This window comes from Corylus avellana, chromosome 5, assembly GCF_965113065.1.
Source record: "Corylus avellana chromosome 5, dhCorAvel1.hap1.2, whole genome shotgun sequence".
Lineage (NCBI taxonomy): Eukaryota > Viridiplantae > Streptophyta > Magnoliopsida > Fagales > Betulaceae > Corylus > Corylus avellana.
In genome coordinates, this window is record NC_142494.1 from 19,049,149 (window position 1) to 19,061,578 (window position 12,430).

A 12,430-nucleotide genomic window follows, 5' to 3' on the forward strand; every position below is an offset into this window, starting at 1 on the left:
TATTTAAATAGATTATTCTGATGTTATTTTAATATCCATTGTAGCTAAGGATTTTAATTCTTGGGAAATTTATGAGAGTGGTAATTAGAGAATGGTAATTGATGAAATAATAGGATAGTAAATATGTAGCACCTCAGATTTTGAAAGTCTTATTTTAGAGATATTAATTTGATGCTATGATTATATTCATATTAGGCAATGATGTTAATTCTTGAGAAATTTATGATATTGTATGAATGGTAATTGGAAATTGGTAGGTAGAATAGTAAGTGGTAGGTGGAATAGTAAGTGGTAGGTGAAATAGTAAGTGGTAGGTAGAATAGTAAGTGGTAGGTGGAATAGTAGGTGGTAGGTGAAATAGTAAGTGGTAGGTAGAATAGTAAGTGGTAGGTGGAATAGTAGGTGGTAGGTGAAATAGTAAAATGAGGGTATAATTGTAAATTGAAGGTGGAATAGTGTTTGATTTTCTCCTATAAATAGAGCTCTTCTCCTTCACAATTTTCACAACTCATCTCCTCTCCCATCTCTTGCATATATTCTTCCTTCTTCCGCTTTTTACTCGGTCTTTCTTCTTTCTAAGAGTATTTACTCAGAACAGAGAGAGAAAGGGCGAGACCAAGCGCTACAAGAAAGAAAGAACACAAGAGATAGCGGACTTTAGAAATTAGTTTCAAAAGATATACTAGTGGTGTTAGTCATATTGGAGCAACTAGATTCCTTCATACCACTTTCAGCTTCAGTCTAGAGGTAAGTAAATTCACTACCCCTTCTAAAGTTACTTCATGTCATGCTATTTATTCATTCTTTAGTAAATTGTAAATGATTATTTTATTTACGTATTATGAAGTTATGTTGCATGCATGAAGGATTTCTAAAAGAATTATTTAGAAAGTTTATATTTCTTTAAAGGCTTTTTTAAGCACAACAAGTTTATATTTGGAAAAAGTTTCCATTTTAAGAAAAGAGAGTTGAGAAATGATGATGATTATAAGAAAGAAAAATGATGATAAACCCTCCTACATGTTGCCCTAAGATGCATCAAAAGAAGTACAAAGAAAAGTACAAGAGATGAGATAAATGTTTATGAAATGAGGGCACATGTATGGAGGAGAGTATTTTTGGCCCCAAGATAAGATAAGATGAGAGTTCGGTACCGATACTCGGATGGAGGCGAAACCACTGAAGGAGGCTATGCCAGAAGGTGGTATTCCATCAACATGACCGTTGAGTGCACCAAGAAAAGAGTTAATTAACGGTCGGGCATGGCTGAGGCCACAGTTCAGTGCCATGGTCACAAGGACCCGCAACCCTCGTACACAAGGGTAATAGTGTACATGGGCCCTAATATGAGAAAGTGATAATATAATTTCAACAATGATTTACTATGATGATTTTCAATGATGATATACTATGATGATTTATAGCGATGCATTATGATGATAATTTATAAAGATGATTTATGACGATGATCTAATAATATATGTAATAGTACGTATATGCTACGGAAGATGCAATCGTACATACATGTATTATTATTATGACTGGATGTATATTTATTTGTGAAAACGATTTTCAAAACTGAGAACAAGGAGTAAGACTATTTATGGTTGTGGATTTTACTTGCTGGGCCCCCTTTGGGCTCATTCAGTTTTATTTCTTGTTTTCAGGTAGAAAGGACGCTGTAATAGGAGGCCGGAATGGGGATGGGAATAATTATTTTTTTTAAAAGTCTTTTCATATCAGTGATTGTAATAATATGATATTCCGCAACTAAAGTTTAATGTTTTCTAATTTCGCTTGTAATAAAATCTCTTGAATAATGTTTTATACATTTTTCGTATCCTTTAAAATCAAGTACTCTGATAGACCTTATAAATCTTTGCAAGAACTTTTGTTGTAAAAGAAGAAAAGTGGCAAACTCAGCCTTAACGGGCTGGGGATGTTACACCAGGTCATGTGGTATTGAAGCACTGCATGACGTTTTAAGAGGGGGAGTTTGTAACACCCCGGTCCCATATTGGGAAGATGAGAAGAAGCCCACATTGAGTGGGTAGTTTATAGAGATAGTCATGGGTGCTAAGTCCCACATTGCCTAGTTACTAGGTGAAACTGGGCTAGAAATATTGGGATGTTACAAATGGTATCAAAACATTACCCAGCCTGAGATGGTGGGAGTTTGCACAAGCCTATGAGGGTCGCTAGTGGACACACGTTGGTGATGCCAAAAGTGGGTTATATTATAATGGTGTCAGTTAAGACACAATGAAATGTATAAGGGCCAAAAGTTAAGGGCCGAGAATGAAGAAATTCCCTGAGGATTGCCAACGGTGACACTGGTGCCCAAGAAGAGTGCTTGTGGAGTCTCACATCGCCTGGGTATGGAATATGTTATGATATTTATTTATGAACAGATTGAATTTAAAAAATTTTTATAGTAACTTGAGTAAGTTATGGTTCAAGTGTGATTTGTTTTTAATTTGGGTTGCTCAATTTAGAGATAGGTGGTAATTTATGGGCTTTAATTTCGAGGACGAAATTCTAATAAGGAGGGAAGATTGTAGCACCCCAGATTTTTAAAGTCTTATTTTAGAGATATTAATTTGATGCTATTAATGTTCATATTAGGTAATGACATTTACTTTGAGGTTGAGATATTTATTGATGATATTAGGTAATAATATTTATTCTTGAGGAACTTATTAGATCTTATGAATATTATTGGAATGAATATTGATTTGAGGTTATTATATCATGATGATGATTTTATATTGATTATTTTATTGGGAGATTTAAGAGATATGATAATTGATGATTGATTGGTATAATTTGGAGTATGATTGTAATAATTGGTGATATAATAAGATAGTATATGGTAGGTATAAGGATGGTAGAATAAGAAGGTAGAATAGTATATGGTTGGTAAAATAGTATAGGGTTGGTGGAATAGTGTAGGGTTGGTGGAATAGTGTAGGGTTGGTAAAATAGTATAGGGTTGGTGGAATAGTGTAGGGTTGGTGGAATAGTATAGGGTTGGTGAAATAGTATAGGGTTGGTGAAATAGTATTTGATTTTCTCCTATAAATAGAGCTCTTCTCCTTCACAATTTTCACAACTCATCTCCTCTCCCATCTCTTGCATATATTCTTCATTCTTCCGCTTTTTACTCGGTCTTTCTTCTTTCTAAGAGTGTTTAAGAGAGAGAGAGAGAGAGAAAGTCAGTGAAGGGATTGTTATGGGTATGGACCAACTGCAGCAGAACGGGTTTCAAGTAATTACCTTTGATGATTCATTCATGTAATCCACTGTAAGTATTCTTACTTACTGAGTATGATATTGATATCCAATAATACGGATTTTTGTGGTTTTATAACTTGTCTAGCATTTTACTATATATGATTCAACAATGATTTATATTATCGGAAATCAATTGACTCACTACTTCACAGTTTTTTGTAGTGTTTGCAGGAATGGAAAATCAAGGTAATTATGCAGTTGTGATTAGAGATTCATATTGAGATGTACAGAGATTCCAAGTTGGTTAAGTTTTGTCTAGAGTTTAGACTGTCGGATAGATTTGTATAAATGCCTTGTACGACATAGCTTTGGGTATTTTTGTATAAAGAAAAGTATTTTAACAGTATACTTTTGTATTGATAATTACAGTTTTTCCGCTATATGAGATGAGGTTGTTACAATAATGGTATCAGAGCCACCTAGTAACGCCAGGTCATGTGGTATTGAAGCACTGCATGACGTGACCCGGTCCCATATTGGGAAGATGAGAAGAAGCCCACATTGAGTGGGTAGTTTATAGAGATAGTCATGGGTGCTAAGTCCCACATTGCCTAGTTACTAGGTGAAACTGGGCTAGAAATATTGGGATGTTACAAAGGGTATCAAAGCATTATCCAGCCTGAGATGGTGGGAGTGTGCACAAGCCTATGAGGGTCGCTAGTGGACACACGTTGGTGATGCCAAAAGTGGGTTATATTATAATGGTGTCAGTTAAGACACAATGAAATGTATAAGGGCCAAAAGTTAAGGGCCGAGAATGAAGAAATTCCCTGAGGATTGCCAACGGTGACACTGGTGCCCAAGAAGAGTGCTTGTGGAGTCTCACATCGCCTGGGTATGGAATATGTTATGATATTTATTTATGAACAGGTTGAATTTAAAAATTTTATAGTAACTTGAGTAAGTTATGGTTCAAGTATGATTTGTTTTTAATTTGGGTTGCTCAATTTGAAGATAGGTGGTAATTTATGGGCTTTAATTTCGAGGACGAAATTCTAATAAGGAGGGAAGATTGTAGCACCCCAGATTTTTTAAGTCTTATTTTAGAGATATTAATTTGATGCTATTAATATTCATATTAGGTAATGGCATTTACTTTGAGGTTGAGATATTTATTGATGATATTAGGTAATAATATTTATTCTTGAGGAACTTATTAGATCTTATGAATATTATTGGAATGAATATTGATTTGAGGTTATTATATCATGATGATGATTTTATATTGATTATTTTATTGGGAGATTTAAGAGATATGATAATTGATGATTGATTGGTATAATTTGGAGTATGATTGTAATAATTGGTGATATAATAGGATAGTAAATGGTAGGTATAAGGATGGTAGAATAAGAAGGTAGAATAGTATAGGGTTGGTGAAATAGTATAGGGTTGGTAGAATAGTATAGGGTTGGTGGAATAGTGTAGGGTTGGTGGAATAGTATAGGGTTGGTGAAATAGTAAAGGGTTGGTGGAATAGTGTAGGGTTGGTGGAATAGTATAGGGTTGGTGAAATAGTAAAGGGTTGGTGGAATAGTGTAGGGTTGGTGGAATAGTATTTGATTTTCTCCTATAAATAGAGCTCTTCTCCTTCAGTATTTTCACCACTCATCTCCTCTCCCATCTCTTGCATATATTCTTCCTTCTTCCGCTTTTTACTCGGTCTTTCTTCTTTCTAAGAGTGTTTACTCAGAACAGAGAGAGAAAGGGCGAGACCAAGCGCTACAAGAAAGAAAGAACACAAGAGAAACCGAGAGTGAGATGGGAAATTTAAGACAGAGAGCTGAAGAGGAAGAAAGAGAGTTTAGGCGAGAGAGAGAGAGAGAGAGAGAGAGAGAGAGAGAAAGTCAGTGAAGGGATTGTTATGGGTATGGACCAACTGCAGCAGAACGGGTTTCAAGTAATTACCTTTGATGATCCATTCATGTAATCCACTGTAAGTATTCTTACTTACTGAGTATGATATTGATATCCAATAATACGGATTTTTGTGGTTTTATAACTTGTCTAGCATTTTGCTATATATATGATTCAACAATGATTTATATTGTCGGAAATCAATTGACTCACTACTTCACAGTTTTTATTGTAGTGCTTGCAGGAATGGAAAATCAAGGTAATTATGCAGTTGTGATTAGAGATTCATATTGAGATGTACAGAGATTCCAAGTTGGTTAAGTTTTGTCTAGAGTTTAGACTGTCGGATAGATTTGTATAAATACCTTGTACGACATAGCTTTGGGTATTTTTGTATAAAGAAAAGTATTTTTAACAGTATTTTTTTTTGTATTGATAATTACAGTTTTTCCGCTATATGAGATGAGGTTGTTACAATAATGTACAGAGATGAGGTTGTTACAATAAACAGTAAACAACAAAGCGTTAGGCGACCTCGGGCCGCGAGGGAAATTTTGTCAAAAGATCCCGTGAAAGTAGGATCTTGTCTCCTGTCATAATTCGACTGAGCTCATTTTTCAAACTCACTGTTCAATCAACGACTTCGGATACCATGCGTGGGCAACTGAATGAAATGTCATGCCAACGCGCACCACGCGCTCGTTCGTTATCCAGAAACCCTTCATATAAATTCACACCTCTTTCTCCATTGCAACGCATGCCTTCTGATCATACCCCTTCACCTGAAATCTTCTGCTAATAGCCTTCCATACAATGAAAGCTCGACTGTTCTCCTAGTTGAGCGTATCCTCAAGAGAAATATGCAGCATCACAACATGATTCACAAACCCAACACCTTATACTCTCAGTGGTAAACCATTGAAGCAAGATTATCCTTGATCATGCTCCTCAGGATAAGCATCTCTCTTTTCTTCAAGTCTTCATACATGACAGAAGAGAGAGAGCTTCCGATGTGGGTATTTTGATAGTCTCAGAAGGAGTCACATGCACATCAGGTCCTGAAATGCTTATCAAATCTTTTTTTCTGGAAAACAACAGGACTATCAGTCTCTCTTTTTTCTCTTCTTGACCTTGCAAGACCCAAGAGAGAGAGATTTTAGCATGTGTACTTTGGAACTTCCAGCTTGAAAACTTACCCATATCTTGCTTTGCTTGCTGATCAATTTAATTTCTAGAGCGTAGCAAGGCACCAAGTAACAACCTCATCTCATATAGCGGAAAAACTGTAATTATCAATACAAAAAAAATACTTCTCTTTATACAAAAATACCCAAAGCTATGTCGTACAAGGCATTTATACAAATCTATCCGACAGTCTAAACTCTAGACAAAACTTAACCAACTTGGAATCTCTGTACATCTCAATATGAATCTCTAATCACAACTGCATAATTACCTTGATTTTCCATTCCTGCAAGCACTACAAAAACTGTGAAGTAGTGAGTCAATTGATTTCCGATAATATAAATCATTGTTGAATCATATATATAGCAAAATGCTAGACAAGTTATAAAACCACAAAAATCCGTATTATTGGATATCAATATCATACTCAGTAAGTAAGAATACTTACAGTGGATTACATGAATGGATCATCAAAGGTAATTACTTGAAACCCGTTCTGCTGCAGTTGGTCCATACCCATAATAATCCCTTCACTGACTTTCTCTCTCTCTCTCTCTCTTAAACACTCTTAGAAAGAAGAAAGACCGAGTAAAAAGCGGAAGAAGGAAGAATATATGCAAGAGATGGGAGAGGAGATGAGTGGTGAAAATTCTGAAGGAGAAGAGCTCTATTTATAGGAGAAAATCAAATACTATTCCACCAACCCTACACCATTCCACCAACCCTTTACTATTTCACCAACCCTATACTATTCCACCAACCCTACACTATTCCACCTTCAATTTACGATTATACCCTCATTCTTTCTTCAATTTACAATTATACCCTCATTTTACTATTTCACCAACCCTATACTATTTCACCAACCCTATACTATTCTACCTTCAATTTACGATTATACCCTCATTCTATCTTCAATTTACAATTATACCCTCATTTTACTATTTCACCAACCCTATACTATTTCACCAATTACCATTCTCTAATTACCACTCTCATAAATTTCCCAAGAATTAAAATCCTTAGCTACAATGGATATTAAAATAACATCATTATCAAAATAATCTATTTAAATAGCTTTGAAAATTCTGGGACACTACAATTGTAACATCCCCAGCCCGTTAAGGCTGAGTTTGCCACTTTTCTTCTTTTACAACAAAAGTTTTTGCAAAGATCTATAAGGTCTATCAGAGTACTTGATTTTAGAGGATACGAAAAATGTATAAAACATTATTCAAGAGATTTTATTACAAGCGAAATTAGAAAACATTAAACTTTAGTTGCGGAATATCATATCATTACAATAACTTATATGAAAAGACTTTGAAAATTAATAATTATTCCCACCCCATTCCGGCCTCCTATTCCAGCATCCTTTCTACCTGAAAACAAGAAATAAAACTGAATGAGCCCAAAGGGGGCCCAACAAGTAAAATCCACAACCATAAATAGTTTTACTCCTTGTTCTCAGTTTTGAAAATCATTTTCGCAAATAAATATAATTCTAGCCATAATAATATCTGTATGTACGGTTGCATCTCCCGTAACATATACATACTATTACATCTAGTAATAGATCATCGTTGTAAATCATCTTTATAAATCATCATCATAATGCATCATTATAAATAATCTCTGTAAATCATCATAGCATATCATCGTTGAAAATATAGTATCATTTTCTCATAATAAGGCCCATGTACACTATTACCCCTGTGCACGAGGGTTGCGGGTCCTGTGACCATGGCACTGAACTGAGGCCTCAGCCATGCCCGACCGTCAATTAACTCTTTCTTGGTGCACTCAACGGTCTAGTTGATGGAATACCACCTTCTGGCATAGCCTCCTTCAGTGGTTTCGCCTCCATCCGAGTATCGGTACCGAACTCTCATCTTATCTTATCTTGGGGCCAAAAATACTCTCCTCCATACATGTGCCCTCATTTCATAAACATTTATCTCATCTCTTGTACTTTTCTTTGTACTTCTTTTGATGCATCTTAGGGCAACATGTAGGAGGGTTTATCATCATTTTTCTTTCTTATAATCATCATCATTTCTCAACTTTCTTTTCTTAAAATGGAAACTTTTCCAAATATAAACTTGTTGTGCTTAAAAAGCCTTTAAAGAAATATAAACTTTCTAAATAATTCTTTTAGAAATCCTTCATGCATGCAACATAACTTCATAATACGTAAATAAAATAATCATTTACAATTTACTAAAGAATGAATAAATAGCATGACATAAAGTAACTTTAGAAGGGGTAGTGAATTTACTTACCTCTAGACTGAAGCTAGAAGTGGTATGAAGGAATCTAGTTGCTCCAATATGACTAACACCACTAGTATATCTTTTGAAACTAATTTCTAAAGTCCGCTATCTCTTGTGTTCTTTCTTTCTTGTAGCGCTTGGTCTCGCCCTTTCTCTCTCTGTTCTGAGTAAACACTCTTAGAAAGAAGAAAGACCGAGTAAAAAGCGGAAGAAGGAAGAATATATGCAAGAGATGGGAGAGGAGATGAGTGGTGAAAATTCTGAAGGAGAAGAGCTCTATTTATAGGAGAAAATCAAATACTATTCCACCAACCCTACACTATTCTACCAACCCTTTACTATTTCACCAACCCTATACTATTCCACCAACCCTACACTATTCCACCTTCAATTTACGATTATACCCTCATTCTTTCTTCAATTTACAATTATACCCTCATTTTACTATTTCACCAACCCTATACTATTTCACCAACCCTATACTATTTCACCAACCCTATACTATTCTACCTTCAATTTACGATTATACCCTCATTCTATCTTCAATTTACAATTATACCCTCATTTTACTATTTCACCAACCCTATACTATTTCACCAATTACCATTCTCTAATTACCACTCTCATAAATTTCCCAAGAATTAAAATCCTTAGCTACAATGGATATTAAAATAACATCATTATCAAAATAATCTATTTAAATAGCTTTGAAAATTCTGGGACACTACAATCTTCCCTCCTTATTAGAATTTCGTCCTCGAAATTAAAACCTATAATATTATCGTCCAATCTTCAAGTTGAGGGATTCAGATAATATTCCTTTCAATCCTTCATCAAAGCTTACTCTCTTTTATCATATTGAAATTCCATCTCCTTCTTCTATGAGTAAATCTTATTCACAGTCTAAAGTCTCAATTTCTGCAATCATTCATCAATTCACACTAAAATCTTACCTCAAAATCTTTTCCATTGTTTCTTTCCAACCTCAATAACAACGATCGAGTTATTCATTAACAGTCTACAATCAAGGTTTTAAACATCAAATTAATAAATCATGTGATCAATAGTTCATACCTCCAAACATCATAGTCCTTATTTCAAGCCTGCAATAATTCTCTCGATCTAATTTAATCAATCTTATCAAAAAAGTGTAAAAATCATCCCCGCCTATATTCTTTTTAGTATCTCAGTATTCCAAATCATGCATACGAAATTTTAATATGATGCTCTAATAATTATTAACTTCTCACCATCATAAGCCTGTAAAAGTAAATAGCACCAACATTCTACAGTTTATATTTTCCAAAAGCATTATTACATGAATATACCTCAGAAATGACATCATAATTCGATTCATTCTAAATACACAACCGTTTCTATTTTCTCATCCCAACTTTTGTGTTTATGCTACAATATCAGCGAAAATCTTTCAGTACTACATCTTTACTTGATAAATCATAACTCAATAATAGAAACTCGTAGTTATGATTTCAACTCAAACGAAATACACGATTACATCAAATGTAAGATTCTCATCCATTCTTGACTAATACATGCTGTGCTTTGCTGCGTTCTAGAGATGAAATTGATAAGCAAGCAAAGTAGGATATGGGTAAGTTTCCAAGCTGGATGTCCCAAAACACTCATGTTATAATTTCTCTCCCTTGGGTCTTGCAAGGTCAAGAAGAGAAAAGAGAGAAAGATAGTCCTGTTGCTTTCTAGAAATGAAGATTTGAAAAGCATTTCGGGACATGGCATGTATGTGAGACTTTCAAAATACCCACATCGGATGCTCTCTCTCTTTTGTCATTTACGAAGACTGAGAAGGAAAGAGAGATATTTAGCCTGAGAAGCATGATCAAGGATAATCTTGCTTCATCAGGACATGATCAACGATAATCTTGCTTCAATGGTTTACTACTGAGAGTATAAGGAGTTGGGTTTGTGAATCAAATCGTGAGGCTGCATTTTTCTCTCGAGGACACGCTCAACTAGGAGGAAAAGTCGAGCTTTCATTGTATGGAAGGCTATTAACAGAAGATTTCAGGCGAAGGGGTATGATCAGAAGGCATGTGTTGCAATGGAGAAAGAGGTGGGAATTTATAGGAAAGATTTCTGGTAATGAACGAGCGCGTGGTGCGCGTTGGCATGACAATTCATTCAGTTGCCCACGCATGGTATTTGAAGTCGTTGATTGAACAGTGGGTTTGAAAAATGAGCTCAGTCGAATTTATGACAGGAGACAAGATCCTACTTCCACGGGATCTTTTGACAAAATTTCCATCGCGGCCCGAGGTCGCCTAACGCTTTGTTGTTTACTGTTTATTTCACCTGAAGTGAAAAATTCCTTTAAAGCCACTCGTCTGCTGCTTCCAGAAACTTCACAAAATTTCTTCAGTTCCTAACGCTTAGTCTCTTCTCAGTACTTCATCTCTCCCAATTTCTTCGTATTCTCAACTATTTTTCCTTACTCTCCTAAATATGGGAGTATCATCATCATCTGTTAACAACCTCGATTTGAATGTTGCTCCTGCAGCACAACCCATTGTTATGCCTGACGTGCAACCGGAGGTGCCTGTTGTTCCCCCTGAAGTGTCTGCTATTCATCCCGTCGTACCTGTTACACACCCTAATGAACCTGCTGCATATCCTAACGTATGGCAGCCAACTTTTGTCTTTGACAATCGTCCTATCACTATTCACGATTCTGTCATGCTCCATGATTCTACTGCTGTAGCAGTGGCCAAAGGTTTCGTAATTCCACGGGATCAAACGTTCTTAGCTGATAGGTCGGATACTGATGCTATTAATAACTCATTGGCATTCAGTATCCAAGGTGCTGCTTCAGTTTCTGACATGGCACAACGTTTGAGTGCCAGAAATGTTGAGCTGAAAGTCTCAAGAAACCAAATCGGGGTCTTACAGCGACTGCTCAAATACTACAAACGAAAACACGTGGATTTGAAGCAGGAGAATACTCAGCTGAAAAAGATGATGTTATCTTACGCAGAATACTTGGGACCAAAGATGCTAGAAATGGAGAAGAATACCGAACGTCTCCAGCGACAGCACGAAAAACTCCGGGTCGATGTTCAGGGGTGTTGCAAGTCTCTCCGCACACGCTCTAGTCAGGTACCTCATTAGAAATAAATATTCTCTTTGATAATTCAATTATATAAATATACGATTATGCTCATACTAGGTTTTCTCTGTGCAGAAATAATCTTCCTGGAGCAGCTTTGAGGAATCATCTGCTCATCATTACCACGTATCTCTTTATGCAACAAATTCCCTTCTCTTTTTTTTTTTTTTTTTTTTTTTTTTTTTTTTTTTTATGGACACTGGTATGTAATATTATAAGGAGCTTGTTCTCCAAACATTTCTTTTCGTAATCATTCAGTGCTCATTCAATATTCATTATGAAATCATTCTGTCATTGTAATAACTTCCTTTAAACAAACAATCTGTTTAAAAAAAGTTAATCACTCAATAAAACATCTAAGTATGCACCATCACATGTTTTCAACCTCTAAAATACCTTAATATCATTGAACATATATCTTATAAGAGAAATTTAGATCATGTCACTATATTATATCACTGTATCATATTGTCTTTCAACTCTTACCTTTATGCTTCAATTTACCTCAAGAATAATAATCCATTATCTTTACTTAGTAAAAGAAAATTATATCAAAAGCTTTGGCATGTAACTAAAATTTCTCATAATTTCATATCCACTAATGCCTCAAAATTTAAATATTATCCACAACCTAGGAGCATCAATTCATCCTCAAAACTTTAAGCATCACTTCAATATA

At 35.2% G+C, this 12,430-nt stretch overlaps 1 protein-coding gene across 1 annotated transcript; it reads left to right on the top strand.

Moving 5' to 3' along the window:
* The first annotated feature begins 10,714 nt into the window (after positions 1 to 10,714).
* LOC148585883 (uncharacterized) lies at positions 10,715 to 11,888 on the top strand. The gene is made up of 2 exons (XM_088517033.1): positions 10,715 to 11,741; positions 11,827 to 11,888. Exons 1-2 carry the CDS (start codon positions 11,091 to 11,093, stop codon positions 11,830 to 11,832), a joined length of 657 nt encoding a protein of 218 aa, XP_088373159.1. The 5' UTR covers positions 10,715 to 11,090; the 3' UTR covers positions 11,833 to 11,888.
* The last annotated feature ends 542 nt before the right edge of the window (positions 11,889 to 12,430 follow it).

Bases quoted from the DNA above. Each gene is read 5' to 3' on its own strand.
- LOC148585883 (XM_088517033.1), top strand. From the start codon at position 11,091: ATGGGAGTATCATCATCATCTGTTAACAACCTCGATTTGAATGTTGCT.